General features: G+C 36.6%; 1 protein-coding gene across 6 annotated transcripts in view; it reads right to left on the bottom strand.

Moving 5' to 3' along the window:
- The window catches only part of myrf (myelin regulatory factor), a 161,702-nt gene that overhangs the window by 45,619 nt on the left and 99,120 nt on the right, over nt 1-16,963 (bottom strand). For 5 of the 6 annotated variants that reach the window (XM_039755349.1, XM_039755357.1, XM_039755339.1 and 2 more), the window contains one exon: nt 14,161-14,278. In XM_039755349.1, the coding sequence (XP_039611283.1) occupies nt 14,161-14,278 (118 nt within the window). The remainder of the gene's footprint in view (nt 1-14,160; nt 14,279-16,963) is intronic. The other variant, XM_039755331.1, reaches the window with a different exon arrangement.

Here is a 16,963-nt window from a genome sequence, read left to right on the forward strand (position 1 = left end):
TTTTAATGTTAGATGTGGTTATTCATGATTAATTGCATACATTTATGTGATTAATTAATCATTTTTTTTAATCGATTCCCAGCCCTAGTTAAAAGCTTAAAGTAGTCCTTTTTGAGTGGCTGATATAAATAAAATCTATGGTAACTTCCTTGAAGTTATACTCCAGGATCACTTATAGGGGAAAAAAATACTAATGTTTTCCTTGCTTGCCTTTGGGTACTGTTGACTATATCAGGTTTCCAATCAGCTCTTCCTAGCCTGACTTTTGGCCTTTATCTGTATATATTAATATGTGTCTGTGACAGAGGGAAGGATTCAAAAGGTCAAAGTAATAGTGACACATTGGGTCTACATTCGATGACAGACATCCCCAGTGGGGTATGCAACATAAATTAAGACAGATGAACCTGGTTTTGGAAAGAAATCTTTATGGTCAGCATCATACTAAAAGGGTAACTGCTTTGTTTTTCTTTTTATGGATGGGCGTTAAACACCTCTTTATCTGTAACTGATCGTGCAATAAGCTAATAAAAACATTCCTTTGTAACAAAAACAAGTGGAACTGCAGAGCATTCAGCAACATATAACAATATTATTTAGCCTCTCCAAATTTTTGAAATAAAAGATTACACTTTTCAGTTATGTCGACATTTATTCTGCAGTATAAGCCATACTGCAATGGGAAATGCTGGGATACTATTTTTATGACTTTTCATGCTCTCACCATGTTTTACATAGGTTTGTCCAAAGATATGCTATTTGATTGATTCATAAATGTAAATTGCTGTTACAGAGTGAGTCAAACCATTTTGTCCTGCTTTGCACCTGCTAATGAAATTACAAACTGCCAAACTCTGCATGTCCCAATAAGCAAATATACAAAATGGATTGACAGACTGATAACAGACAACTTATCAACACTTTCATCAGATTAATTGTTTATCAAGTCAATGTTTATGAAACGTGTCTCTCACTTAGCAGGCATCAGCATGTTTAAATAGAAAATTGGTAAATGTATGAAACTTTACAATCTTTTGCAAAATCAAGTGAAGAAGAACAAATGGATTCAGAAAAATGTGACGATCATCTTTCTCAAACTCTCAGTGATGTCCCTTTCATCTTAAAAAACTGCCATACTCTGTATGGACTATGAAGAAATGAATTCATTTGAGACAAGGGTTGTCTTGATCTAACTAATCTATATATAATAGATAACTTATTTTATTTGATTTTGAGTGACAGAATAAAAGAAAAGAAAAGAAAATTCTGCCTAAAATCACTGGCATTAAAATTGGTCTTGGGTTGTTATCACAAAAATTAATCAAACCAATTTCTCAAAAAAAAGGATGGATCTGTCAATAGTACTTTCAGAGTCCTAACCAATAACAATTTGATTTTATTTTACTAACTAAACCTAAAAAATGCCCTGTGGTTGACCTTTCCTAGTATAACTAAAGCTACACAGATCACATAGCTAAGTAAAGACACTGACAAATGCTGCATGGTAAAGACAATGACCTATGCAGCACAGTAATGGTAAGCTGTCACTCATGACAAGATTGAATTATAAAATATTTATACTACAAAGATACTTCATCCCATTAATGAAAGAGTTTTTTATGTGTCAGTCACCCATAGCCTATTGAGCAGACAACAGCAATGTTGGCTGGAGCATGACAGAGGTGGAGGAGGAGTATTGATCAAAATAGTGCCGTATACTACACCTTCTGTAACATTTTGGGGAATTTATGGGTCAGTAATACATATGCACTACTCATTATAAGAATGTTAGTTACATTTTGTGGACATTATCTAAATGTATACAAAATATGGAGATCGTCTGGTCTACCCTAAACATTATAAGCCTTCAAATCATACAGATTTTAGTTACTATATACAGAAGTTACATAATTTTGAGCATATAATAGGCAGATATGTGAATTAGTTAAATGAATGTTACATATGAACAATTAGAAGTGACAAATTAATAAATAAGAGGCTCAGAAGTCATTGAATTTGACTTTGGTGTTACATCAATACACCACAGAGTGAGAGTGTAATGAGCAACAATGCTCTGTATACTAGTGAGGACTCATAACACATGCTTTCTGCAGAATTTGTATTGATGAAAACCTTAAATATTGTGAAATGTAAAAGATTCAGGTGGTAATCACTGTCACACAGGTTTTTTGAGTTATGTTTCTTTCATGAACAGAATATTTTTCTTCTACAACTATAGCACAACTTCAGTAATGCAAATCTGATCTTCTCTTGTCATTGAAGTACAGGTTGCCTTTTCAGATGTGGATCTTCATACCCTGCGATTTTGTGGTGCTGGAGGGTAAGCAAAATGGATCTGAAATGGTGCAAAACTAAACAAATTTAATTAAAAAATAACTAAAATCAAAACCATTAAGAGACATGTTCACACATTTCTGAATATAACAGATTCCAATGAAAAGGAAGAAAATAAACCTTGGCCAATATGAATAGACTAAAAGGCCTTTTCTTGTTTTCATCACGAATGATCAAACACATCTTGATTGTGAAGATCATAGGACATATATTGTAGATCATATATACTGTAGATATATATATATCAGGGCAGAAAAAATGACTGAAGATATCACACTTCATGAAAAAGAGTCAGTAAAAAAAAATTGATTAATTGGTATATTTATTAGGCACTCTCAACTTATACAACTATTGCAAAAAAAACATGATTTGTCTAATCTATTCATGACTGCATTTAGGTTTGCAATTTTTCATATTGGTATTGGTATAGCATGTTTTAATTTATATTCAGATTAAAAGAAGAAAAACTACCACTGGGTAAAAACTGTTGAAAATTTAACACTAAAAGAGAATACGGAACTTATTTAATTCTGTTGTAGCCTGAATCTTTGCAGTGCAACCATTCCAGCCCAGTTTGCACTTGTCTTCATTTACACAGCAGCTATCAACTTGTTTACAACATACTTGCACCAAACTTTCCATTATGAGACCATTAAGCAGGATCAGATATTACAAACACAGATTTGCTGCTATCAGACTACAGACAGGTAATGTCTACATTGGCTATCTGCTCACCTGAATGTTTTTATGAATTCATGTGTGCTGATATGATTAACACTGAATTATTCTAGGATTAGGTGGAAGGGTGGCACAATGAGTAGCACAACTGACTCACACATGTGGGTTCGATTCCCACAATATCTGTGTAGGGTCTGGATATTGCCTGTGAGGGGTTTCCAAACCACATCCAATATATTACTAGACTTGTGCCATACGAATGAGTGGGTTTGCCTGGAGATAAAGTTGCACACATCTGGAGCTGAATTCTGCCTTGTGGCCAACTACAGAGCCTCCAAAAAATAGATGAATATAACATTGTCAATGTAGTGACATTGTCCTGAATTGGATATATGTATACTAGTTCCTCTACTAAAATGGCAAAGTTGGGGTTCATACTGAAATTTTGTAGCACTCTAAGCAACAATGAACTTTTTTGAATCGGTACAGAATCTACTGCAAAACCGTTAAAGGATTTCTGCATGTCTGACAATGAGCTATGATGACTAATTGAGGTCACACTCTACAATAATATTCCTGTAACGTCAAGGAGGTTAAAGAACAACAATGTCTAAGAACCAAAGGTTAGGATAAAAATCAGAGATGCAAGATGATAAAATATTAAATAAATGTGAGCTTAAGGATAAGCACAACAGAGTATGCAATACCTGACAATTCCCATACCCTTAAACTAGGGAGTTCTGTTTGAATGTCCAGAACAGAAGCACAATGCAAGATAAAAAAAAAACTTTATTTACAGTGGGATTTCTGATAGTACGGTATGACTAATATTCTTATTGCATAGCTCAGGCATGTAGTTTTTAACTGCTTGTATTTTGTATAATTTTACACATTGATACACGTAAGGTTATTCCTGAACAATTCCACTTGGGTCTAATAAACAAAACGTATACACAATAAGCACTAGAATGCCATCCTCAAAAACACTGAACCAAGTTGATACCTAAATGGATTTAATAGAGAGGAGAGATTTGGCAGGAGCTACAAGTTCTTGTAAAAACTTCTGGCCAACTTGATAATGATCAACATACACCAGATGAACCAGTCTGAAATAAAATGCAAATGCATGAACTGCCATCAGACTCTGCTTCACTCCCCCTCCACGAAAACAGCTGTTTAGCCATATAGACTTGAGGTACAAATTGACATTGACTTTACTCCGTTACAGTGGAGGAACTATAGGAGGACAAATACACAGTTCTGGCTAATGTAGCTAGAAAACATTTAGCATTCCGGGCAACTACTGTCCCTTGTGAATATTTGGTTTCTGTATCTTAATATATTAATAAAAAAAATGTTTGTTGAATCAACAAATGTAAATAAACTGGTCTGATTAAGCAAATGACTGAATAAATCATTTAATAGTCAGAAAATCAATAATGTCTTATTTTTCATCTTCATATCTTTTTAAATACAGCATTATTGACAGAATCAATCAAAGTGCTATATTCAAGTACATTGTGATGTGGCTCAAAATAAAAAAAACTAAACTGTTGACTGATTATAGTGTTTCACTGTCTATTCAATTGTTTCTGTTACACAAAAGTGTTCAATAAACTTAACTGGAATAATCTACAACTTCCAGGCAAGTGGTTATTAAAACTGTTTTGTATTAGAAATTAATCACAGTTATTTTTACCTTAATTATGGAGAAACTGTAATGGATAGAAACTGGCAGAATATAACACATTCACAATGGCTTATAGGTAGTTTGAAGACACAGAGCACAATGGTCTGCTGTTAGTCCAGTTGAAGCCATGGTCAAATAAACATGGGAACTCTACTGCGAGACTACACCATTATAGAACATCATAGTGAGATTTCTTTGAGCAGAGGGAGTGAAACCTGCTGAAATTCAATGAAGGATGTTGGCTCAGGACAGAGTGAAAACAGCCATGATTCAACTAAAAGTTTATTAATGGTGTTGCGAATGGCCGGGGTCCTTACCCGGCTGGGATGCCCTGATTATGGAAGAACCAGGGCAGAGTATTTCCAGGACAGTTTCTCTCCTGGACCGACAGAGGGCAACCCCCTTGATTTTCAGCGGGGCCACAGGTCATGAGTATATAAGCGCCAGGGGGCACCTGGCCATTTTCAGGGCCCTGTTTGGCAGTACTTCCGCTATATCCGGAAGTGCCACCGGAAGAAGCTCGTTGGGCACCTGAAGTCCTTCCAGGTGCCCTATAAAAACGGGCCAATCGCCAGCACTCAACAGACAGAGTCAGGAGGAAGATGAAAAAGCCTGTGTGGAGGACTGAAGGTGGTGGCAAAGGGACTATGTTTTACCTTGTGCTGTAAAAAGCTTGGCACCACAATGGGTAGAAAGGCTTAAAAAAAGAAGAATAAGTGTAATAAACAACGCTAAGTCTGGTTAGCCATCTATCGCATATGCAAGCCCACATTGACACAGCAAATGCCTACATAAGAGAAGACAAACAGATCATGCTGTCCGCTATTGCTACACATTTGGATATCAGCTATGGATGATTACATGTGCATGAAGTTTGCACAAAATTGGTACCCAAACAGCTTACCTATTTGCACAAGCCAACAACCTTTGGTGAATTTCAGCATTCCTCTGACATTTTACAAACCCATGGTTTCATTCCTTTCCCAAGCTCTCTCAACCAACAAAGGAAGGTATATGAAACATTATAGATAGTCTCACGTTCCTTCCAACCCTAATAATTAAGGTGAAAAAACTAAGTATGAACGGAATCCACATAACTTAAACTACCATCCTCTATTCTATGTAAAACAGCCAAGCCAAGGAATCACTAGCAGAAAAAAACGAGAGAAAACTGAATAAATAAGCAAATAGGTAAGAAACTAAACGAAACTTAACCATACTCATGTGTGAACTATCAACAAGTAAATAAATATGGCGTACAAGAGACATTTGAATAAAGGAGAGAAATGACAGCAAATACAGAACATATAAAGTGACCAATGACTGAAAGAACCAATTTACAGAATATTTGCTAAGCAATATGCAAGTAATCAGAGTGGAGAATCTGAAAAAACAACACCACACACTTCCTGTAAGGTATCCATTAGAATATATATATTTTCAAAAAGAGATTACAGACAGAGGCTTATATCCTTTTAACTGATTGCTAAACCAAAATAAAACTGATAGCGAGAAGATTACACATAGTTCCAATTACATACTGATAGATAGACAGATAAACAGATAGATAGATAGACAGATAGATAGATAGACAGATAAACAGATAGATAGATAGATAGATAGATAGATAGATAGATAGACAGATAGATAGACAGGATGTTCCCTGCCTTAGCCAGACAACTGGATATGCTAGCATCAAGGACAGGTTCAGGTTTCTTACCTAGCTGGGGAGGCCAATCTAGTGATAAAACGCGGGGTTGGGAGGTGTTTGGGGGGGGGTCTGTTTGGATTATTTACTCCTCCAATACCCTAGATGGCAGCATCCCAGTGTTAAGATTCCAGTAAGGACACCTGCACAGCATGCTAGGAACTTTAGTCCCATGGGTACAGTGGGGATTGCTAGTTGGTGCTGCAGAGATTTGAGAATCCTACTTCGTGGGGCTCTTGTTTGATCCAGAAGTACTCCTGAGTCATAGATAAAATGAGCAGCTGTGCCACAACAAAGAGAAAGAGTGAGACAGAGAAAAGAAAATACTTTCATTTATATAATGTGTGAGAAGCCCTTGTATGGTATTGTTGTTGATAAACCTTGTATTTCATCCCGGGACTTGTGTTTGTGAGATTGTTTCTGGGGTTTTTGGTGCTGCAACACCTGCTAGTGGTCACAATAGATTCCTAAAAATGCCTCTTGGAGGTACTTCCCTAATAGACCGCAGGCACTAGTTCTCTAAGGGGACAAAATGACAAAATGAAACATGGAATATGGTCTACCCAAGTATGAATGGGGAATCTATGCAAAATCAATTAGTGTGAATATGAACACCAGACAATTAAAAAAACATATATTTAGCAACATATGATAGATAGATAGATAGATAGATAGATAGATAGATAGATAGATAGATAGATAGATAGATAGATAGATAGATAGATAGATAGTTTGATTGTTGCTAATTAATACTTCTCAAATGCGCACTTTTACATTGTAAGACTGCATTTTTGCATTGTAAGACTATGTGTTACTATAGTCCATTCATGTATTCCTAAATTAATTTGTTAATTTAATTTACAACTAAGCAGTCTAAAAAATTAACCTTTAAAACCAGTCCAGGCCAGTCAAGTACTGTTAAATATGTTGCATTCCGGGAATAGTGAAAAATGTGCCACATGAAAACTATAATTCCTTCCTATCTCCTAAAATACTTTTACAGGATTTATGAACACAGCAGAAATGCAAAACAACACATTTTTTTATCATTGCTGTCCACACAAATAAATCTTTGCTGCACCTACACTCATAAGCTGGCGAGCCTGTTGGCTCTTACTGTATTTAGCTTCTAAAACAAATATACTACAGATTTGCATTTGCTTTATACAACTTGCATTTACTTCTATGTGACTACAATTGCATGTGCGCATATGAGAACCACATTCTATGGCATATAAGCAGACAACCACTGACATGACCCTATGAAAGCTTTGGTTGGCCTTGCTGTGTACTGCTTTTTGAAAGTTAAGGGCTTAAATGGTTGCAAGAGCCATTTCTCTTCCTGGGAATCAGACACGAGAGGTAATTTATCTTGAGCACCTATCAGACAGATTAATGATGGTCTCCTTAGGGTCACACTTAAAAAATAAAACATTCGTCTCCCCTCTGCAGGCTGCTCACTGCATGAAGATCTGAAGCTGATATATGCATTGCTCTTTGGAGCAGCTCTAATTAAATTAACCTGGAAGACTGCAATGTCTTGGAATTTTCTCATCAGGCTATACTGGGTCCTGAGTTGGTTTGTCATGTGGTGGGTGCGGCAATGCGCTTTATCAGTGTGTGCTCCTAACCTCCTCCTCCTATACAGAAAACACAATCTGTATAATAACCTAACAACATCATTTCAGTATTTGTTGGTGTGTGATTACAGCCAAAGTTTTCTTACCTTTAACCTCTAAACCTCCTTTATCCATGTATATCAAAAAAACATTTTTTCAGCTTGGAAAAGGTAAATCAAAAGTCATGTTTTCTGCTTCTTTTCAGCTTGAACAGAACAACCTAATTGATCTATTAAATCTACACTGACAAAAGCATAAAGACATCTACTTCCTTTTCCTAGCTCTTATTTATCCTTTATTTCACTATTTATTTTAATGTATTTGCAATGGTTTCTCTTCTATGCCTTGAACTCTTCTAGTAGAAACTACATTTTGTCCCCCTCCACAACTGTTAAAACTCAGTCGAAACTATACTCCTCCTCATTGCTAACTGCTCAGGAATCCACACATTGCTGCCCCTTCCTTTTCTGGTTAATAAAAAAATAACTTTCATAGTATCTCTGCAAAATGCTAATCTGGGGTTCAGAATGCCAAGACGATTTAACACATTTTCTTGCTATTAATGTGAATGTTGTATTCTTTATACAGTCTACAAAGCTGTGCTATCACATCCAATGGAAAAACTAGAATTGCCCCTTAGGATAATTTCCTAAAACTTCTTCCCTTTGTGAATTGTATAATATAGACATTATAAAGATGACCAGGCTAGGAAATTGTTACATTGTGCAGGAAGGAGGAATCTATAACTCTTCATGTGGTTGTGCTATTGGTGCTAAAGAAAATAAGTAACCCATATTTCTGTATTGAACCTAGTTATGCATCAAATTGCTTTCAGAATTGTTACTGAACAAACTGGGAACTTGCTCATGTCCCTTAGTCTACAGAAATACAAACATTACCACAGATGTTATAGAAGTGAGTGAGCCACCTGCCTTTATTAACCTCTATCTTGCATGTGCAAGAATGGCAAGTAATCAATTTTCGGCACCTGCACAACTGAGGCTGTAGGGAGATGGAATCTGTTAAGCACAAACATATATGTAGTAAAGCACAGTGAGTGAGTAAAAATAACATACTGTATAAATTACATTTCAACAACACAATTTAAAATAAGTATTTCATCATTTATAGCTGCGGAAAGAATTTTTAGTCTTCGCACAAAGTAAACACCTCACTTCTGTTGATATGACAGTACTAGTGAGAATTGTGCTACTTGTTGTTAATTTTTTTGTTGTAAATTCCCCACTTTAAGGATGATTATCATTAAACAAAGCCCATAGGTACACTGCAACAGAAAACAATGAGGCATAGTATAGCGTCATAGTACATGATCAATGATTTTTAAAGGACAGAACCCAGAATGTGATTCTGGCCATAAGCAACAGCATAGACCTTATCAGTAACATGGGGCACTATGCTGCCTAGATATGAAATGGCATTCAGAGTTGCCTGGAAATAGTTACAGTATGTAGTGAAAGGACAATGGGGAATGCCAAGAGTTTCAACAGCAGATTGGTCGCAGCATGGAGACTCATTATGCTATTGATTGAATTGTCTGATTCTGGACTGCATGGGGACCTGTGGCCACTAGATAGAGCTATAGGAGCAAGTTCTAGGAGTTTCAAAGGTTAGCCTTAGAAAATTTCTCTGAGATATTTCTGTAAGTAGTGGCAAGCAACGGCTTAAAAGGTCCACTGGACTACTAGACAGATGAAGCTTCAGGGGACCTGGACAACAGTTGACTGGTAGGAGAAAGAGAGGCCAAAAGTATCTTTAAGATTCATGAGGTATGCAAGAAGTAGCTTAACAGGAAAGGGCAGAGGGCATATAACCTGTTACACAGAATAAAAAACACAGGGGTGAAAAAACAAATCAGGTGTTATGACTGTGATGGAAAAGTTACACATTGTCACAGGGACTTTTATTCTTAAAGTGAATTAAGCCGGGCAAATGAAGGGCTTCTTCAGATGTGATTAAAAAGAACAGTCAGTGACCAGGCAGACATTAGTACACAAGAAATTCAACTTCCTTTGCTCTAAACAGAAGGTAAAAATCAAGTATAAAAATAAATGAGTTTGTTTTGTTGTTGAATCTGTCTCAACTTCCTTTTAAGCCGTATTCTGATGATTTCATACACCATGACTATATGAACAGAAACATGTATCGTTGCCATAAACAACATGGAAGTACCCATAGGAATCTCACAAAATGGTTTTCCCCAAATAGAAAACAATAACCACAAAATATCTCTCTATTATAAAAGAAAATCTTAAGACGAGACGAGACTATTGCCAAGAGATTTCAAGTCCCGCCCTCCTCTCAACCATTTCAGGTTAACGGCCCACGCCCACGGTCCTCTCACCTTTCATTCGTATGAACACTTTTGTCAGACACTGTTCCTGCTCTCTAAGCTCTTGTAAATTTTTACGATCAAACTGGCAAATTTGTTAAATGTGTATCAATAGACTATGCTGAAACAGTTGGTGGTGATGTTGCGGAAGATGAAAACATCAAATTACAATATCCCATAAAATATCTACAACCGTTAACACCGTCCGGTCTTCCACCAGCTGAATTATTGTTGAAAGAAGGATGTATCGTAATGTTATTGTGTAATTTATGTATGAGTGATGGGCTATGCAATAGGACAAGATTAGTTGTATTCAAAATTGGTCAAACAATTCTGACATGTAAATTCCAAACGCAACAAGAAAGATAATGTAGTACAACTTCTGCAGATAAACATTAGACGCCAAAGGAGATCTTGATATGTCATTCGTATTAAAATGTTTACAGTTTCCCGTTAGAATATCTTTTGCTATGACAATTAACAAATCACAGGGACAAACATTCGAAAAAGTTGGTTTATTTATTAGAGAGAAAAAAACGATATTCACTCACAGGCAATTATACGTTGTGTTGTCACGATGTAACTCTAAACATGGAATCAAAATTCAATGCGATATTGATGAAATGTTAATTCCAAATATTGTTTTTACTGAAGTTTTACAGTAAAAGTGTAAGTTTAAAAAGTATTTAATTTCAAAGCCAAAAAGAACAAAAATGTATAACGCAACGAATACCTCTAACGCAAACATGAAACATAATTTTCTTTCAATTTATTACGTTTTACTATTTTTTACTAGTTAATTTACTCGCTGTAATATAAAATAGTGAAACAGTCTATTATGCATATATAACATCCATCCATCCATCCATCATCCAACCCGCTATATCCTAACTACAGGGTCACGGGGGTCCGCTGGAGCTAATCCAAGCCAACACATGGCGCAAGGCAAGAAACAAACCCCGGGCAGGGTGCCAGCCCACCGCAGTGTATATGTAACAATTCCCATGAAAATAACAATCTATTTAAATTGTACATCCCCTTCCCCATATGCGAGTGGCAGAGCCGTGAAGTGGCTAGCGCGTAGCGCCTGCCTGGGGGTTGGCGAGCTAAGTGAGCGGGGGCAGAGCCCCCTAGTAATGAATATAACAGTAAACATTAACATAATTATACACATACCTGAGAAAAAATAATATTTATAATCCTTATGTTGACAAATGCACTTGTGACACCAGGAAGGCCCATTAAATGTAGCTGGTCATTTGTTTTACCTTTGCTTAGTTGTGATGTGCATTACTTCATCAAGTCTCATCCTCCCTCTTGTTGTTTATTTTTATAACATACAATTTTGTAATTCTTTGTGATATTTTAGTTTAAGTTTTACTCCCTATCCTTGACAGATAAAAAGTGACCAGAGTGGCAGAGATCTCAAGCAGATCATTATGGTTTTAAGTCCATTTTATGGTTTTATGGCCATTAGGTAACTTTCAGTTGCAGCTTTTTCCATTTTTCTTTACTGTGTATGAGCCTATTAGTACCACAAATTATATTTTTACGTGATAGTCTATGTTCTGCAAAACATTTCAAGTTATAAATACAACTAAGAAAAAAAAATATATTACAGTGGAACCTCGGGTCACGAACGTCCCGGAACACATACAATTTGGGTTACGACCAAAAAGTTCACCAAACTTTTCTAACTGTTCACGACCACACACTCGGGTGACGAACAAGCCAGTTTCCCTTCCGGTTCGAAGGCACCAATGATTTCCGTACGTGTTCAGTCTCTCCCTGTGCATTTGCTGTGAACTCTTTGTGCTCTATTTCGTTTCCCTTCCGGTTCGTACGCGCCAGTGATTTACGCACATGTTCAGTCTCTCCACAGTACATTGTTCTCGGTCAGACGTGCATCGCGCAGAGGGACTTTACCTCAAAACTGTAATCTCTTCTCCACCCAGTTCCTCCTCACTTCCTTCATGCCAGAACTCGACTCATGCAAGGTTTGTTTATGGTTAGTTTTTGTATAAATTACAGATTTTTCAAATGTTCATTTTTTGCCCTGCGCTTAAAACTCATTAAAAAAGTGTGTTTACAGAGAGCGGTTCGTAAGACTATAGCGTGACTTGTTGCAATGTTACTTTTCTCTGTTCAAGGTTTTCTTAGTGTTATCCAATGTTTTTACATTTAGTTTACTATTACGCTGTGAATATTTACATACAGTTTGTACGGTCTGGAATGGATTAATTGTATTTACATAAAATCCTATGGGGGGAAATTATTTTGGGTCATGACCAAATCGGGTTACGACCAGAGTTTGGGAACGAATTACGGTCATGACCCGAGGTTCCACTGTATTACTTTTCATAGCTTGCATGGAATTTTTTTTTTCAACTTCCTGGTCTTTTTAAGAAAACAGTTTCCAGATGTTAGAGCTCTAGTCATCTCTTGTAAGGTTCACACTTTGATGTATGTTCAGGTCCACACAATTTCATTATGCAATTTATATATATAACTAGCAGGAGTACCCGGCATTGCCCGGGAATCTATAACCGGTGAATTTCCCAAATGAAAGAAACAGAATATAGAAATAGAACAAACAGTTGGCGATGGTAACTATAGAGAGAAGTGATATACAACCGGTGTTGCGTTTGGGGAAAATGGTGGGGGAAGGATGTTGTCTTTTTAAGGCGAGTCTCTGTTCAAACATGCTTGCATATAACGGACGTTGGCGAATGAAATACAGCACTGGGTCATACACGTTTTATATCCATACGGCAGTTCCCCTTCACCCAATCAAAGCAGTCTGCCTTCTCATACTTGGACACTTCTGCCATCTCTTGGCAATTTAAAGAAATATGGGTAAAGAGCGACGCACAGAGACCAAAGCTGCCGCTAGATGACGCCGCGGTGAACGTCTGTTGCAACGTGCGGCCATCTTGTCGATGATAAGTACGGGAACGTGTGCCAAACGTTGTGTCGGTGAAAAAGTGCCCTGCCGGTCACCACAAACATTTTTAGCCGAACCAAACATACCCCATGACCTTCTCCTGGTCACAAAGGAGCCCCATCCCCAGTTTGGTGCCGATCGGATGCCCAGTGCAGATTTGTATGGTGGACAAGCAAACATACATACACACATCGACTCTGCTTTATATATTAGATGGAGAGCTCATCTTCCTCCCAGAAATCACACAGACAACCTACGTCCAAAGAGGGGAAAGTTGCTTATCAAATTCAGCAGTCGTTTACAATTTTATACTTGGATAAGGTCGACTTACTAGCCATGATTTACTGCATTGCCTAACTAAGTAATATTTATACAATCAGTTGAAAAAAATTGCTAAGTCTCGGTCCACTATTTTACAAAGTCGTGTATTTTAAGGTACAACATGAACAACTTATAACAGGTGCACAACAATCATTTCACTTAATAGAAACCAGCTTCATCCTTTCCAGCTTTTGTAATAAATGGTGAATGTGATTTAGCTGAGGCAACAGTCTTCTCTTATTTCTGACACCTTCTTGGCCTGTTTCTCAGAGATTTTCTCAGAATATAGTATGTAATCTTTTACCAACATGTACATTGCTTTCAAGTTGATGACCAGGATAAAACAAAAATGTAAAAGATTTTTAAAGTACAGTGTTTAGTTGTAACAATATTGTCAAGCAAAGTCTTGAGACCAAACAATAACAGAACAAATGAATGTCAGTCTTTCAGAATTGTTGTTATGTAACAGTAAGTTTCATGGTTATGTTTACTTACAGTTCTTTGCAGTTGACATCATAAATGGCACACCACTTGTTTTGTAGATGTGCCTGCCACTTGATACACTGGTAGTTTGGATCAAGATAGGAGCTGTCACTCTCCTGCACCAGTCCTGCTAAGTAAAGATGCACTAGTTAATTCAAATTATTCACTTAATCACTTCCCACGCTGGACAGCGTCCATATGGAGTTTGCACATTCTCCCAGTGTCTGCATAAGCGTTCTTCTTAGTATCATTTCAAAATGGGTTCTGTGCGAGTGCACATATGAATGAGGTGTAAGTGGGACAAGACAGATTCCTGCATTGCACCCAGCACTGCAAGGAAAGGGTTCAGTGCTTAACCATCCTGAATTAAATTAAGGGGGGTTGAAAATGCTAATTTATTTGCTTTGTAAGTAAAGTGTTTCTCCATGCTGAATATGAAAAAATAGGGAAAAGGAAATTTCAACATGGAAAAAACAGGACAGTTAGAGTGACAACATTTTGGCTTTTCAGTGTTACCTCCAAAATAAAATGTGCATCGAAATGTGTTTGTCCCCATGTGATGTCCCCAGTAATGTTGGGAAAGTGACGTCACAATTGCAATTGCTATGTACACAAGCTGTGAGGAAAAAATGAATCTAATGAAAAAAACAGAAAGTCATAATGTATGCAGCATATTTTTCACAAATACCCTTTAATAATTCAAATGTGAACAAAACTACTGGGGCAACTGCCTCCAATGTGTTTCCTACAACTATTAGCTTCTTCTTGTACTGCCACAAAGAATTGCCAATATGTGATGTTGGATTTGGCATTTGTAATTCCCTTAGGGGTCTGCTTTGAATCAGGAGGGCTAAACCAGCATGAAATGTAGACAAGTGTCCATATAGGTTGGCACTTCAAAATTATTAGCATCTTGCAATATCCTTAAAAAGAAAGAGAGCTGGTATATTTGACAGTCAACAAAGAATAATCTTCCTATAAGAAAAAAATAAACAAATGATGAAGGAAAAATGATCTATACAATGAAGGTAAACTGTAAAGCACCTTTTGCTGAAATCACAACCTCCACATTGCAGAGATGAGGGTTTGAGAATCAACTGTTTGCAGAAGACTTAAAACAGCAGAATTTGTAAGGCAACCTTTCATGGAAGAAAACCTGTCATCAGTGCTAGAAGTTGAAAGGTATAGTTAGAATCTCCTAAGAATTCTTGAGTTGAACAAATTGAGGACTTGAGTGTTAATACACAGATGAATCAAAGATAAGTCAAAGTGATCACAAGGGGAAATTTGGAGAAAATTTGAAAATTTAGGCAATCCAAAGAATATGATACCACTTTAACTGATTTGGGCATATATAGCCTCTTGTAAAACTGGGTCAATTATCTTTAAAAAGATAAGTTTATTCATTTTCAAGTCAAAGTTATTTCTTCAAATACATGTAATGTATGCATTTCCCATGCAAAATGGTGTCCTAAAGTCCAGTGTTTTCTATAAGTTTAAAAAAACACGATGCCCACATGGGTACTTTACAATGGAGTCAATAGAGCATTAAGCATCACAGGAAAATAAAATACTAAAACTTAACTAAATACATCCGCTTTGAATTTAAATTAAAGAAAACATGCCTTCGATGTTTCCGGCACACGCTTATGATAACAAAAGGGATCTAGCAATAACAATTCTATTGCATATTCCTGGTACTGTTTTTCTCGAAGGCAGGATACTTTTTTTATTTGCTCATGTGAGTTCTCAGATAAATAAGGTAGTAAATCAAACAAAACCAACCATGTGGTAGGAACAGTTTAGTGCGATTTGGTCTGATTTGGATTAAACCATTCCCCATGGAGGGTGAAAGGTTATTGCAGTAGCCTACAAGTGCTAAGGTAGTGCACAGAGATGGTTTTCTTTTAAAATGGCTGAATAATTGTGTTGCTTTCTGTTCAAAAATGACATGTATAAGCTATCTTACAATGTGTGTGTAATCGCAAGACATGATTTCAGAAATACCCTGCAACAAACAGAGAGAAATCTGCTGCAGCAGAGTCTTGGAAATTAATCTCAAAAGAACAACCTATGAGTCTGGATCAGCACCCAAAGACAACATTTTATAAAACCATAATTTGTTTGTCACAACACAACAACGTACTTATACTCAAAATGAGTTGTATTACTTTTAAACATAAAAGTACTGATCCACAGGCAGACTAACAAATAAAACTTTACATTCTGCATATTTGCCTTATTTTCATATTTTCGCCTCAAGTTTGAATTGCTTGTATAGCTATCTCAATAATAACACTTTTGACTTCTCAGTCCCAAAACAGATGGAGAGTTCTGTGTACACACCCATAAAATATGCATCCTTAATGTGCATTCTGCATCCATTGTAAAGACACAATCTCATGTGAAACATGAGTGAATTGAAAAACCTCTTCAAAAAAAGAATTACATTGATTAATGAAAAGGTTAAAAACAAACATTTTAAAGAGGAAGACTGTAAAGTCTGTGAAGACTGTGCGGTTTAAGATGTCAGACAAAGCTGTAATACTGTACGAGAAGCTAGTAGAAAATTGCACATTCGTTAAAATGCTGCACTTTGAAAAGCATATGCTGACACTCCTTCTCAGCTAACCTTAAAATGGATACCTAAGTGGAGAACCACATCCTGAGCAAAACATTGATGTTTGATTCAAAAAGCTTCAAGAAACTCTTGCAATGTACATTGAACAAAAAGATATCCTGAGTCTTGAGTGAATAACAGTTTATATCTGGTTGCGAAAAGTTCTACCAATTTAAGCAAAGTATTTTATTAAAT

The sequence above is a fragment of the Polypterus senegalus genome, chromosome 1 (assembly GCF_016835505.1).
Source record: "Polypterus senegalus isolate Bchr_013 chromosome 1, ASM1683550v1, whole genome shotgun sequence".
In the NCBI taxonomy this organism is placed as follows: domain Eukaryota; kingdom Metazoa; phylum Chordata; class Cladistia; order Polypteriformes; family Polypteridae; genus Polypterus; species Polypterus senegalus.